This window comes from Clupea harengus, chromosome 5 (genome assembly GCF_900700415.2).
Source record: "Clupea harengus chromosome 5, Ch_v2.0.2, whole genome shotgun sequence".
Taxonomy (NCBI): Eukaryota; Metazoa; Chordata; class Actinopteri; order Clupeiformes; family Clupeidae; genus Clupea; species Clupea harengus.
In genome coordinates this window covers 23,286,380-23,301,577 of record NC_045156.1, presented here as the reverse complement: position 1 = coordinate 23,301,577, position 15,198 = coordinate 23,286,380, and the positions used below count along the sequence as shown (strand labels likewise).

The following is a 15,198-nucleotide window of genomic DNA, read 5'->3' as shown; positions in this document are numbered from 1 at the left end:
TGAAGTTGTCGACTTATGACTCGATTTGACTTGGACTTGAGACCTGATCGTCACTCGACTTGGACTTGAGCACTGTTTAAGTAAATAAACTCGCTTTGAAATGGTGACGGGTTTAATGTAGACCTTTTTTATTTGTATGAGCTCTTTGACCATGCCAGAGTGGAGCACTGGAGCCCATCTTGGAACTCGACTCAGTCTTAACCTTGATGACTCAGACTCGGACTCAGGCAATAGGGATTCGACTTGGACTCTTTGGAGACTCGGAAGCGGACTCGGATGCAGACTCGAACGCTGGGGACTCGAGAATCGACTCGGATTCGAGGTTTAGTGACTTGACTACAACAATGGATGTCACAATAGCAGGATGAAGACTGAATAAGAGTTGCTAAGCCGCTGTTTGAATGAATAATGTAGTGTCCAGTTCTATTATATTCAGTCAGATAGAGTCGTACCTCAGTATTTCTCAACCTAATCTCTTCTCGCAGATCTTCACCAGGGGGTCAAAAAGAGCATTCAATAATTCTGATATGCCATATTAAAATACCTCCAAACATTCCTCCTGTGCATGTAGTACTAGAATCTGTCTTTATCATCAATCATCAAAACAACTAGGTAGAATTGTGAAACATTTCTCTACCTTTTAAAAATGAGTTGTACTAGCTTGAGTTGTACATGAGTTGCATTACACTATTCGGCCCTTTATATATGGTGATACCTTGACAGGGGCAGATACAGTGCCTTGCAATAGTCTTCATTTTCGTTATTTTACAACCTGTCAAATGGCCCTTAGACAGAATTATTCTTATATCCAGCAGGAGATCTCTACTTGAGATCTGAAGTACTCATATCTAATATGAAGTACCTACTTATGATCAGTTCTGGTCAAATAAGTGGCCCCTCGGTATCATTTGTGAACAATTTGTGTAATCCGTCTCAATCTGGAAATGAAGTATTATAGTATTATATTTCAGTTTTGAATTCATTTATTTTTAATGTTAGCAGATAAATAACTTCTTTGCCTATGGAAATATACTAGAACATAAATGTTCATATAAAAATACTGAAAGGGAAAATATGTGTTAGCATCTTTTGTAATTGAGTAAATAGTGATGACTCGCAGGGGGGTTTAAGGCACTGTATTTGTGGTTAAATGTCATACGTAATAAAACAGGGTGGGCGGATTTTGTAGAAGGTCATGCACAGACTGGAAACAGTAGCGAAGGGGACTGGCCAGAACTGCATTGAAAAATGTCACATTGGCATTGGAAAATTCGATAAAGCTTTGAAATAAAGACTTGCGATTGTGATATTTTTGAAAATGTGAACAACTTTAAAAAGTGACTCTAAAGTCTTTTCTATTCAGCAGAGGTTCATCTACAATAATATGCAAGCTGCCGATATTTCTAAAATAAACATACTGTAAAGAATAGTTTAGGTTTTTTTTGTGCCAGAATATGTAAAAAAAAATGTTTTATATAAACTGAACCATAGTGATAATTAAATTAAACCAAACATACAGTATGTCCCTAATGGCCTTTCTACACTGAATATGCAGACTGAACTGCTCATACTTTTGTTCATGTAAATGGCTCCCCTTTTCCCCATGCTAAAACAAAGGCTTTTAACAAGAGATGACTTTTTGTAACATTAACTGAAATCTCCACACCAACTACAGTATACATGTATAAGTGAAAATGAACCTTACTTATGCAAACGCCAATGTTACTTCTTCACAGTAATATTTACACTTAACCATCCAGTTGATCCTCATGTGGACCAATTCTTTAAGGTTCTTTGAGGTCGTTTAAGGTTCTTTATGGTATCTGATAAAGTGATATGAAACTTCCAGTCAAAACGGACCTCATTTCTGATTGATGCCAAAGCTCCAGACTCCAAATCTCATGGTGACAGGTGAACAGTGAGGTCAGACTGTTAGCCGTGTGCAAGATTGTCAACCTTACCTTCACTGCCATTGGGCTGGGCACCCTGTCGCCCAAAGCTCCTGGTCACCCCCTGCTCCTGTTCTCTCAGTGGAGAGACCTCCTGGAAGGAAGACACAATTGGTCTCAGCACTAGTCTCACCTCCTCGACAACCCAAAACTACTTTCATTTGTTTGTTTGTTTTAGTGAATGCTTTGCTCGTATTTAGAGAGAGGTAATCTATGTGGTATGTGTGGCCCTAGCATTAGAAACACCGCTAAGGACTATATACATTGCCTAGTTCTATTATGACCAATTTGCACTGATGGTTGAGACATGCCATGATAAGAAAACAAGCTGTCATACTGAGGTTGGTGGACGGCTGGGGGGTGTGGTTTTCTCATCCGTTTGTTCGATGGGCAGTGGAGAGGACCAATTGTCTATCGGAGACGAGCGCTGAGGTTCCCTCCCCTCATCGACGGCTCCGCCCCCACCGCTGGACTCCTCCTCCTCCTCCTGCTTGATGCTGACGCCCACCATGGTTACATCACTGGCGTAGGGACGCAACGCGGAAAGGCTGGGCTCGCACATTCTGGACAGAGACAGGGGCAGAGAGAGGTAGAGATTGAGCTTAAAGAACACAGAAGATGGTGCTGGCATGTATCTAAATTCTAGATCTAATTTCCTGTTCATAACATAAACAGAAGTCAGAGGAAAGAAAGAAAAAAGAAAGAAAGAAAGCAGGAAGGTAAGGAAGGAAGGAACTGAACAGACTGACATAAAGTCAGAGATAGAGACAGACAGACAGACAGACAGACACACACAGAGAAAGATAGAAAACAAAGTAGGAATGAAAGAAAAAGCAATTGAATTGACTAAAAACGTGCTCAATGCAACGCAGCTTTTACGACCAAGACCAGGTAGATGTCACACTGCAGTGAAGCTTGTGCAAGAAAGTGAGGAGTGAGACAACTAGGTGTAACCGTGCCTTGCCCACTGCCAAGGTTGACACCATGGCTAATCGTCTCCCCTATCAGCGGTCTACTTGTTCTCTTATCTCATAATGACGGCCTGCCATTTTGGCACGGAATCCCAATCTCATCTGGCCAAAGGGGTTTTGATTCACAGGCAGGCTGCTTTGTATGTTCAACAAAAGAGCGCTGTAGATGGGAGACATTGGCAGTTCCCAATCAGAACGCTTTCAAGTAACACCGCAGACCAATAGAATAACTAGTCCACAGAGAAAAAAAATAAGAGGAGAATAAACTGTAGTGAACTCTATCAAACCTTAGTAATTCCACCCCCCCCCCCCCCCCCCCCCCAAAAAAACTGACACACAAGAGGAAAGGAAACAAGCCAGAAGAAGGGAACAAGTATCTCTCACACACACACACACATACATACATATATATATATATATGTGTGTGTGTGTGTGTGTAAGAAAAAGAAAAAAAGTGAAATCCATTGTTGCCGAGAGGGAACAAAGGAAGCGTTGAACAATGGGCATGAGGAGGACAGCAGTGGCCAGCCACAGGAAGCTCGCCGGGTTAACAATGTGTGCGGAATGTGCCGACAGAACGCTGCCTCATAGCTCGCGCCGCCGCTGGTGACCCAAGGGCGATTCCAACTCTTTGGTTGTATTAATATGAATTCATTAATTTATCAGCATTTATGTTTCCGACACAAAACCCACCGGTGTTAGGATTACTGTGCGCTCGGGAAAGACCAAAGACCTAAAGATGAGTGCTCTTCTGCATAGACAGCCTGCGCCAGGTTAGCCTGGTGAAGCTTTTCACTCGTCCAGGCTTTGGTGGTCATGGCTGAAGAGCATGCTAATGAATGGTTTGCGTTAACAATAACAAAAGTGGTCCACTGTTTACGCATGGATGTGCCTTAACCCCCACTCTTCACATACATACACAGACACACACACACCATTATTGCAATTCTGCAGAAGACAGGTGCCATTCCGAGACTTTCGCCTGATGTCACTTTGGAATGATGGCTAAGCGACCACCCATACCACAGTACCATACCACACTCACAGCAAGCCAAAAACAGGCTGGACCCTAACACTCTAAATTACCATGTTAACACAGCCTCATAAATGGTATTTGCAGACACTGCAGACTTGACAGGTCAAACATAAAACAAATAAGGACATACCTGGCATCCCTGCTTGGCAGACACTGCGCAATCAAACTAATACTGAACACAGCCAACAAGTGGACCTCTCCCTCTAACGAAAGCACAGCTTCTTTTTTCGTCTTTCTGTGAAGAGATAACTTAGTAAAAGTTGTAAACCACAAGGACCGAAGCTCTCTTAACTAAAGATAAACTTACCCTGAAGATCATGGTCAGGGATTTTCGTTAGGCAATATGGCTACGTTTGATACAAAAGTAGATAGACAGGAAGACAGACTTCACGGGAAACTATAAACAAGCAACAAAACAACATTAGCATGCCAACCGGAGGATCAGATAGCATCAGGTCCAGCAGCTCATGCCATTTCCAAACCAAAGCCCCATGAAATTCTAGTATGTGTGGCTTTTTGTTGTAATTCGTATTCATCTTCCTTCTTTTTCTCACACAAACAATATATGACAACTGTCAACGACCTATCAGACTGCCAAGGTTACTGGACACGCCAAGGCACAGGTAGTTCGTTAATTAATTATCACCATTCGTGGACACAGACAGATTTGAGAACATTACTATAAGCAAAGAGCACTTGCCTTGATTCTCATCATAGATAACAAAAACACAAATATTGAAATACTTCCCAAGCTAACACCTCAGAGAAGTTTCACACTTATTGATGTGCTCCTGCCTTGTGACCACCGTTCCTTAATCACGAGATAGCGAGAAGGACGTGTGACCCAACCTGTCAGTGCAGCACCCCACCACGTCGTAGCATCTGTGATCTGTGAGACCACTCAGCTGCTGAAAATGGGCCACAGCAGCGATTTACAAAACAAACCTGAGAGAAAGAGAGCAGCAACTAGTGTTTACAAACCTGCAGAGCTCACGATTGGCACGTGTCCCACATGCCAAGACCGTGGAGCTCACGGTTGACTGCCAAAGCCGGTGGCTGGGGATGCAGGTCATGCTGCTGCAGTGCGAGGAGATGGAATGAACACACACTTGCATGAACACACGCTGTGGTGCTGATGTCTGTGTCACCGTCCCCGTGTGCTGAACTGACCTTGAGCGGGAGCTTTTAATAAGTCATAGCATGAGCATTTGAATAAAAAGTTACCACTCACTGAGACCCCATCCCACTCCTGAGCTACCCTTGACTGATAACGATCTAACATCGCAGTGCAGCCAGATACACAAGGGCTTCTGTGTACCTAAGAGCCATGTGGCTGTGTTTTTTTTTTAACATACAAAATAGAGTGCCAATGGCAATAAGTTCAGCTAATTCCTAGAGATCTTGACTGCCAGGAGGACATGAGGCTTTTAAAGAGGAAATGCTGCTGGTTTGAAATCTAGACAGAGGCACTGTTTTTGTGTTTACTTGTATGGGATGGTTAACATGATATGAAAAATTAAAATCCTGCTCGCACTAGGCATTGTTCAAGTTATTCCATCATGTATTATAATAGTGTGACTTTATAAAATTGACCATGGTCATTAACCTAAAGCAGCATTATGGAGTTTTGGTCCAAAACTAGCTGGGTACCTACAAAAAAAAGCATGCAAAAATCCTGAAAACACCACCAACAGCTCAGTTGGCTTGGTAACATGTTAACTGGCGTATTTTGGAGACATTTCCATATTTGTGGGGTGTTTCAACCCAGACCACAAAACTACATAGTGCACAGCCTGGACGGCTAGAGGGAACGACATGTGTGTTCATCGTTCCTTCACATGACCATATGCCATCACAAATCATTTGAAGATCATACCAAAAGTAGTAGTTCATAAAAACATACCTCAAAAAGAGGCATAGTGTGCTTTAAAAAGACACAAATGAACGAATCCTGAATTGGAATTGAAGTCTTTGGTGTTTTCCTGTTATAGGGCGATGCAGGTCTTCCACAAGAATGACTGCCTACCGAATCTATCTGTATATGATTCACACACAGACCTGCAAATTATGTTTTGGGGTGAAAGCCTGTAATCTAATCTATTTCGCACATAATTGGGAAATTTCAATATGTGAACTTGAAGTTAAAAAGAAATGAAATGAAAACGAGTAAGACGAAAACCTCATATTGCACGATGCTGTGTGCCAAAAGAAACAATCTATGGATTAGCTTTCCTATTCAGGGTAAATATTTGAATAAACTCCTTCAAAGCCTTGCTTGTGTTGCATGGTTAGACAACTGTTGGAAAACTCCAGGAACTTATCCCAACCGGGAGGACAGAGGCAGCACAGTGTTCACAGCCTACACATGCGGAGGCACATTAATAAATGATCCACACAGATAAGGGACGGAGGAGACAAACAAACCGGTGTTGTGTTCTTTCTACTTTCTGTGTGGGCGTTCCACCAAAGACAGCAGTAGCAGGTGATAATGACACCATCTTTCCTGTTTGTTTCCTTGTGCTTACTGGGGGGGGGACAGTCCCAAACATCCCCCCCTATTAACACAGCGCCTTCATCAGGGATGCTTTGAATGTGAGGAAGCCAAAGGGAAAAAACAAAACAAACAAAAAAACCATGGGATGCAAATGAACGAGCATCTGAAAACACATAGAAATATGTCAACCGGAACCTCACAATGAGAGGTGTGTTGGTTTCTTGGGGGTGTAAAAAAAAAAGGGTTTCAGGTGTTAACCCAAAATGGCTGTGGCACATGGACTACTCTTCCGGACCGGCCACCGCCACAGGTCGGGCGATTGTGGACATGGCTGAAGCTGGAGATGCTGGAGGAGGAACACAGCAACAGAGTCCATAATCACGATCCTCCAAGTTAATACACAGTCAGCGTGCTGGACTGAGAATCAGATTCCGCCTTTAACTCGTGTTCAGTGGAGCAGATTGAGGCACAGCACCAAATGCAACCATTACAACAAAGACAGCACTAGGATCTATACGTGCCTGTCCACAACCTCTCCACCCCCACCACACCACACCATACACACACACACACACACACACTCACTCTCTCAAATAAGAGATCACATGGAACTTGCCTAAATAAGATATCTGAATGAGTCGATGACACAACCCTGCTCTTCATGACAAAAAGAGGCGGGGGGGGGTTGTGAGAGGGGACAGAGAAGAAAGCACTGTAGCTCTGCTTCTTTTTCTCTTCATCTCTTTCTTCCTCTTCTTCTACCTCTTTTTTTTTTTCTTTCACTGCTTTTCAGAAACACAGGTTAAAAAGCAGGCTCCTTTTTATCCGGCGGCTGTGCAGGCCTGAAACAGCGCCGCCATTGTGAGGCAGAGCGAAAGGCTACTGTGGTATTTATCTGCAACACAAGAGCGGCAAGACGAGGGGGCTGGCTGAATGGGGCGAGAGCACAAAACACACTTAGAATAAAGAAAATATAACAAGAGAAGAGAAATAAAAGATGTTTGTGAAGCAACCCCCCCCCCCCCCATCTCCTTTCCTTCTGCAAAAAGCCTCCCTCCCTCCCTCCCTATTTCTGTCCCTTGAGGCAAGGAAACACAGAAGGCAAAGATACAAAAAATGGTCAAAGGGTTTCTGAGGCCTCCACTGACACACTTCAAATATCCAATCTGGATTCAGAGAAGGACTCTTCTTATTGCTGTTATTTGTGTGTGTGTGTGTGTTTGTTTGGGTTGGTGGAGGGGTGGGGGGGGGACTTTAAAAACAGCTAATGGAGTTGGGGTTGAAAAAGCTCTGCAAAAGCTGTGACGTTGCCATGACAATCCTGGCCATCTCCTTTTGTCACAATGATACAACAGGTAATTGTAAGATGTCCAGGCAAGTACTATAGGACTGATCTCAATGGAGAGACCGGCAGGGATTACCTTTAGGTCTCTACTAAACTCATTAAAAGCAAACAGCTTTTCTGGGATAGCCAAACTGCTAGCAACCGATAAGACACCTGCGCAGGAGCTTGGTACCTTGCTAAAGGTAGAATGTGTGTGTGTGTGTGTGTCAATTTCAGTGTCACGTCCATATTACTTATATTTACATGCGTCATTGTCGTGAAGCACATTTGTCTCTAAAGAGTAGCAGAGATCTAGTCACATTTTCCCCAATCAATCACCCACCAGGGTCTCCTGTGAAGATGAACAGTGAGGCTAATGCTTTCCCCAAGTCATCTATATAGTTCCCCACTCACAATGTAGAGAGAGAGAGAGAAAGAGAGAGAGAGAGAGAGAGCGTGAGCATCTGGATGTGTTCAACATAAGGCGTTCAAACACACACAAAAAAAGGAAAGCACGAAGGCCTTCAAATGTTATAGAAAAAGAGGAACGGCGAGTGTAGTAACGGCACGCCGAGAGGAAGGAGGTTGAAGCCTTCACCTTCCAGGACATCCTGAAGCCCCGATGCTCCTGCCCAGTCCACCCGCCACCTCTCAAACTCACTACCTCACACATGGACGGACGCTTCTCGAGCGCTCCCTCACTCCTGCCATCACAAACAGGATACACACTCACTCCACCAGCATGGAGCTGAGGTGGCTGGGGTCACAGGGGTGAGAGAGGGGGGAGAAGTAGATATAGAGAGATTGAAGGACAGAGAGAGGGAGAGCGCGCGACAAGTAAATGTAAATGAAAATGTAGAACATGAAGTCTCTGTTCAGACCAGCATGAAGATGTTTTTCTAAGGAAAGTAAACATCCAAGCTTTGGAGAATTCATTGAATAAAATCTTGTACACATTAACAAGCAGTTGTTAACACATTCATGAATATGTCACAATGGAGAGAAATACTATAAGTCATAGATTTAAGATCCAGAACTTTGTTTTGTTTTGTTTTGTGTCAGATGAGAGTGTTTAGAAACTTTAACTTGCTTCATTCAAAAAAGAAAAGTTTGAGAAAAATGTCAAACCTGAGAAAACAGAAATAAGAAATGAAGATGAGGCAGAATCACAGACGCAACGCACATAGCTTGTGTTTCTTCCTTCGCTGAGTTCATTTCATACGCACTTTAGGTCCCTCTCTATCAGTCATACAGCAGCTTAACCACAGTCCCCCCCCCCCCCCATCCCCCTCTCCACCCCTCAGCCTGCAGCAGGTGCAGTGGGGTCCGGGTGGCGGAAACACTCAACACTCAACTCTATTTTACCACCTTGCTTCGGATGAGCACAAGCTGACAAACCCCTAGTATCCACATTGCGTCAAGGGATTCGGTTCTCTAGGACAGACAGAGAAAAAGAAATGATGACAGTATTTATTGTTACACCATGCTTTTTTATTGCTCTTAGCTTGACTGTTCTCTCCCTTGTACGTCGCTTTGGACAAAAGCGTCTGCTAAATGACTAAATGTAAAATGTAAATGTAAATGTAAAGACATGCGACTCTTGCAGCACCTCGCTGGTGCGTGGAGAGTGAGAGCACAAGCACGGCCTGGTGACAAAAAGGCCACGGATGATCACGATTCCATACAAGTATTTCTAGTGGAATTTGCCTCTCTTTTCAGACACTTCACCAGTTCTTTTGTCTCAGTGGAAGGGGTGGGCCACCTGTCAATAGGAGAAGTGGCCAAACCAGTTTTCTTTTTTCATTCATCATTTTCAAAAAACATAAAAATGTTATGACAAAAGGTCATTGCCCCACACACACACACCCACACCCACACCAACACACACATACACACCCAAGGACAAAAAGCACACAAAAAAATACTTTTAGATCATGTCCGTGGAATGCAAGACTGACGCTACAGTAGGGACTAAAGTATGCGTGAAGTGAAAATAACATAAACACATAAAAGATCAGCAAAGTGCACACTGCGAGGTTATATCGTGTAGTTGCCGTTATTGAGCACAAACCTGTTTGTGTTCCATTAAAGATGTGAGTTGAAGCTATGCAAATACATAGGGATATGTTTCCTTGTTTATTTGCCCGCTTGTGAATGCTGCAGCTGTGTTCGCAGAGACTGTTGTGAATTATGCGAGGACTTTACAGTGTACATTTGTGTGGGAAGGAGAAGTGAATAAACAGATACCTGAATTACAGCGAGCAATGTCAGACAACGCAAATGATGTTCAAACAAATCCGATGGGAATACAAGCAGGAAGGTCACTAAACATGATGTAAATGATTAGATGGCCAGTTTGTCTTTATCACCACGATACTTTATAAAAAATGACCGCAGGGCACTCCAGAGAACAACTAGAGCAGCCTTTGTGAAAGGGACTATTTTCCTCTTTTGAAAAAAGTGTCACTCAGCCAAACAAGGACTTCGTTGTCAACTTAGGAGTTATTAAATACAGTTATTTCATATACGGCGCTTCAGATGGGTATGCATGTCAAAAGGTGTTAATAAGACTGTACATCAATTCATTTTGACTGTAAGTATAATTTATACAACTCCATGAGCATAAGGCTTTGTGAACACCTCTTAATAATTAGAAGAGTGATTAAAAAAATATTAAAGACATTCTGAGATCACATACAAGCAACACAAAACCTAAAGTAATAAACTTAAAAATATTACTCACTAACTAATGTCATGATTTATTAGGTTGTATTGGCATTATTGCCATAAAGCTGCTTCCTTTTTGTTTGTAAAACTGGCATTCACACAACATAAGCATGATTAGTAAAATTACAATTAAGGTACGGCCATAACTCATGTAACACCATACATGGCTGTCAACACTGTTGATGTAACCGTAGCCTGTGCTTGTTTAAAGCATCTCTTAACTGTAAACCTATCATCAAACATGAGTTGTCTCTTATTCCTTAATGCCAAATTGTGCCTACTTAACACGAAACACGCCCTGTCGAAAACTTCTATGGTTGGGTTAGATGTGGGAGAATCACATCAGTACAACATTCACAGAAAATGGCACACACCTTTGTACTGCTATGTATCTGTGTATATCATTCATGGGTCATGCCACAGACCTGATATTAAAATAAGTCAAGCAATGTACAGAGCAAAAGATGGGTGCATTCACCTATTTTATTGTATTTTATTTTCTGACCTATTTGATGGTTGCGAGTTTACAAGGCCCGTTTCCATTTCTTTTTTTCTACATACAGGCAGATTTACAGCTCTTTTGGTAAGAGTGTAACAAAAATAACCTTGCCGTTTAGAATCTTGAATATGTAATTATAAAAATGCTTTTGAAGGAAAACTGTTGAGATGCTGTAAATGCATCCTAAGTCATGACTGTGAACAAACAGAAAGAAGTGACCTTTGAAAAAAATGTTAAGTTTTTTTTTTTTTACGAAAGCTATTGGCCTTAAATGAGCAATTAAGTCTTCAGCTCTACCTATTATATTAATATTGAAAATAAATAAATTAAAACTAGGGAAATATGAAAAATCAAAGTACGCAGATGAAATGACAACTCTTCACAAAACTTCTTCCGAGCTACACACAAAACTTTAACTATAAGCAAACAGCTTGAGGATAAATTGGAGCAGCTTACCTCATATAAATGACAGCGGACAGAATAATGTTGATTGTTGCTTCTCGTTTGTTCTCCTCTCTTCACAGAATATGGCTCTGTGAACATGTGGGCCATTCTTACGCCAGAAGCGAGTGTTTCCGCAGTACCCTAGTTCCAACTAAGGTGGGTTCGCCCTAAAAAGTGGGCAGGTGGAATGGGAACAGTGATGGGTTGAGGGGGCGCAATACGAAGGGCTTTCAGAGTCAAAATTAAACCACACTCCAATCACGCCTCGTGACAAATACAGGGCAAAAATTAAATACCAAAGTCTATTTTCAGTTCTACTAGAGGTTCAAGGCCAACTCTAACCCGAGCTTTCAAAATGTGGGCATTAACGTCACTTGCAGTTGTGGTGGTCAATATTTAGACATGTTTCGTAGTTGAGTCACACCAAGACTAACAGGTGTTATATACTTAGACATCATGATGAATTCTACAAACAAACACATCTGACAAAAGAAAGCCCTACCAGTGCCTTTTAGAACTCCTCTTTGATAGTTGTGATGGGGCCATGTAGACACAACAAAATCACAAACACAATTACCGCAAACTCTTATGTGCCTTCAACCTTCTGCTGACCTATTCAGCTAAACTTCATACATCACCTTTACAAAACTTTATATAGCCTTAGATCAGCGTACTGGAGTGATATTAATTCAGGGTTCTCTTACAGGGCTTGCCTAGTCTAATCATTGAAGAACGCATAGAATAAAAAACTACAATTGATTGATTGATTGATTGATTGAATATAAACATAATTTTCAGGGATGTCATTGTACTTTCATCGATGATTTCTATGGCAATGTAAATGCAATGGTAAAACAATGTGGTTTTCTGTCTGACATCCTTATTTAATCAGATGATGACACAGGACATGAAATACAAAAATCACCTAATCTTACAAACAAACAAGGCACTACCAAGGAAGCCATGAACTATGAATTATTATCAATAAATATAAATGTTTGCACATATGACACACAACAATACTATGAAATCTTTATATCAGACAGGCCTGGTCACTGCAGATGGATTATGTCAAACTGGAGGAGCAGTGAACGTCCATCTGACAAAAATGTCTGAGATCTCCCCTCTACCTAATCAGATGTGGTGAAGTGTGCAGTCAGCTTTAAACTCTAATTCCTCGGAACCATGCTCCCTTTCAAAACACCTCTCCTCTCTCACACACACACACACAGACACACACACACACACACACACACACACACACACACACACACACACACACACACACACACACACACACACACACACACAGCTGTGCCTTCCACCTGAGGTTGAATGTCCCCCTTCACGTTTAAAGAGAACCAATACTAAATCAACACAAGGGTGGGGCGAGGGCAGTACAAATAGCAATCAAAGGCTCTGCAAGCACCTACACTAAATTCTGTGTCAAAAATGAACAAGGGGCTCCTGAGACCACAGAGGGAAAATCACAGTTACTCATGGAAGGTCCAAACTAAAATACGGCCCACAGGTTGAACTGAGTCACTTGGGAGCGTGTCTGAATTGGACACGCCTTCCTGTGTCCCCACCATCCTGTGTCTCCTGGGCCGACAGACGTGGAGGACAGCCCCATTCACCCGTTCAGTAAGGACAAGACCCAGGCCTGCCTCACATAAAACCCTGCCACAATGGCGGTGTGTGCGTGTGCGTGTGCGTGTGCGTGTGCATGTGTGTCTGTGTATCTGTGTGTCTGTGTGTGTGTGTGTGTGTGTGTGTGTGTGTGTGTGTGTGTGTGTGTGTGTGTGTGTGTGTCTGGGTTAGGGAGAATGTGAAGAAAGAAAGAGAATAAAGGAGTGGATGAACAGAGAGAGACAGAGAAAGTAGATGGAGATGAAGGTCAAGGATTCCCTGCTGACAGATAGCTTTGTGCAGATTCAGCCAGTGTGAAGCAACACACTCACAGCCACTTTTGCCAAACTTCCCCTTTATAGAGCCGTCACTCGAGCCAATGTATGTGCTTCAGGTGCTGGGAGCAGCAACTGACCTTCACCTGGAGGATGGGCTCTGAGAAGCACCTCACTCAAATAGAGACAACACTATCCACACCAGACACACTTATCGCCATCAAAGTCTTCAGCAGCAGCAGCAGCATCCAAACCTTCACAATCAACATGTACTATTTCTACGAACTTAGTCATCTTACTGTTCAGTCTTCTAAAGAGGCTTTATGAGTCAAACCAAAAGAGAGAAATATTTTATGGGCTTAAAGACAAGATCATGCCACGCTGGTTCTAGGGATTAGGGAAGAGTTTCTGTGAAGGTGCCCCGGTGCCTTTGATGACATCAGTTATTTTAATGTCAGATAGAGAAAGGGAGGGGGTTGTCAATGGCTAAGAGCCATCCAGTTCGAAAACTTTCAGATGTTAGCTTGAGACCCGCATGCTGTTTACAATTGTGGAATGTTTCTTTCATTCAAACAGTCATTATATCAAATCACATCGAGCGTATTTCTCTAAGCGACAAGCGTTGGATGGCACTCTCCCATCCACAACCCATGCGCCTCTGCGCATTGAGTTTCCAACTGTGCTGGCGAATGGATTGTCTGCCTGTCAAACGGTGCAGGTTCCTGTCAACGCGCCAGAACCAGAGTGCCCCGCTAAACTCATTTTCCATTCAGCTCTAATGGTTGACAGACAGACTTTTCACATAGTTTAACACGGATCTTACAATAATAAACGATACGAATAAACAATGTGTGAATGTGCCCGAACATGAACGGGCCAACTCTGACGATATTCAGGAAGGCACCACAGGGTGTAACTGAGGAAAAAAATCTACAATATCTTAGTTTATAAATGCTGAATATACAAGTGATTAATCGATTACGGGGTGGAAGACAACTGTTAGGAGCGAAGAGCACATAAACTGATGAAGCGCTCGCTATGGGGAGCGCAAGAAAGATCCCAGGTTTCGTAGCTCAGCTTCACGTGGGAAAAAGCAAACAAACAGCGTTGAATAAGTAAGGCAAACACATGAGGATTTGAAAACTTGCTTCACGAGTCTTGATTCTCTACACTTACCACTCCAGAGAGAACCGTGCTGCCCAAACTTCTGCCTTCCCTCCAGTGCTTGTCAGCGAGCTCTCCGCCGCATGCAAATCGTGGACTATGATCACAGCGAATCACGCTAACTGTCGGTAATAATCTCAAGCGAAGGTAACTGGACAGACGCTGATTGATCTCCGCTCCGTGAACTCCACTCTTACATCTCTCCTTGGTTCCTGCTTCTCCCTAGACTGCGAGTGACTTTCTCATGTACTATTCCCAACATTTTTCTCCTGCCATTCACCTCCCTCTTAAAGGGAAAGCACTGCATAATTCTCTCGTCGTCAGACACCTTGAGCCTGTTACGGGTTAGGAATGTAGAGGGGTACGAAGCATGAGAACTATTTACATTAGTATACTGTATATTAGTCTATGCCAGCACGATTTTTCAGTTAATTATAATGCATTTCACACAACCTCCAGGTTGACAGTGAAAAGGTGAATAACATCACTAAATCACATTAATGCTGACTCATTAAAAAAGCATATTGAATACATGACATTAAATGGAAACACATAATAATATTTTACTTATTTTTGGAAAATGTAACTGTATGGTAACTCGTTTAAAAAAAAGAAACTGTGCACCAACTGAACTTGAGCTGTCAGTCACCGACAACCAAATGCTCCCAGACGGTTTGAAAGTTTAT

General features: G+C 42.6%; 1 protein-coding gene across 1 annotated transcript in view; it reads right to left on the bottom strand.

Moving 5' to 3' along the window:
- Positions 1-14,824, bottom strand: part of LOC105895875 (SRY-box transcription factor 13) — a 25,735-nt gene extending 10,911 nt beyond the window's left edge. Inside the window, exons 1-3 of the mRNA XM_031568202.2 lie at positions 14,525-14,824; positions 2,287-2,512; positions 1,962-2,043 (exon numbers count right to left, since the gene is read on the bottom strand). Of these exons, the coding sequence (XP_031424062.1) occupies positions 1,962-2,043; positions 2,287-2,511 (307 nt within the window). The 5' untranslated portion in view covers position 2,512; positions 14,525-14,824. The remainder of the gene's footprint in view (positions 1-1,961; positions 2,044-2,286; positions 2,513-14,524) is intronic.
- Positions 14,825-15,198: the final 374 nt, after the last annotated feature.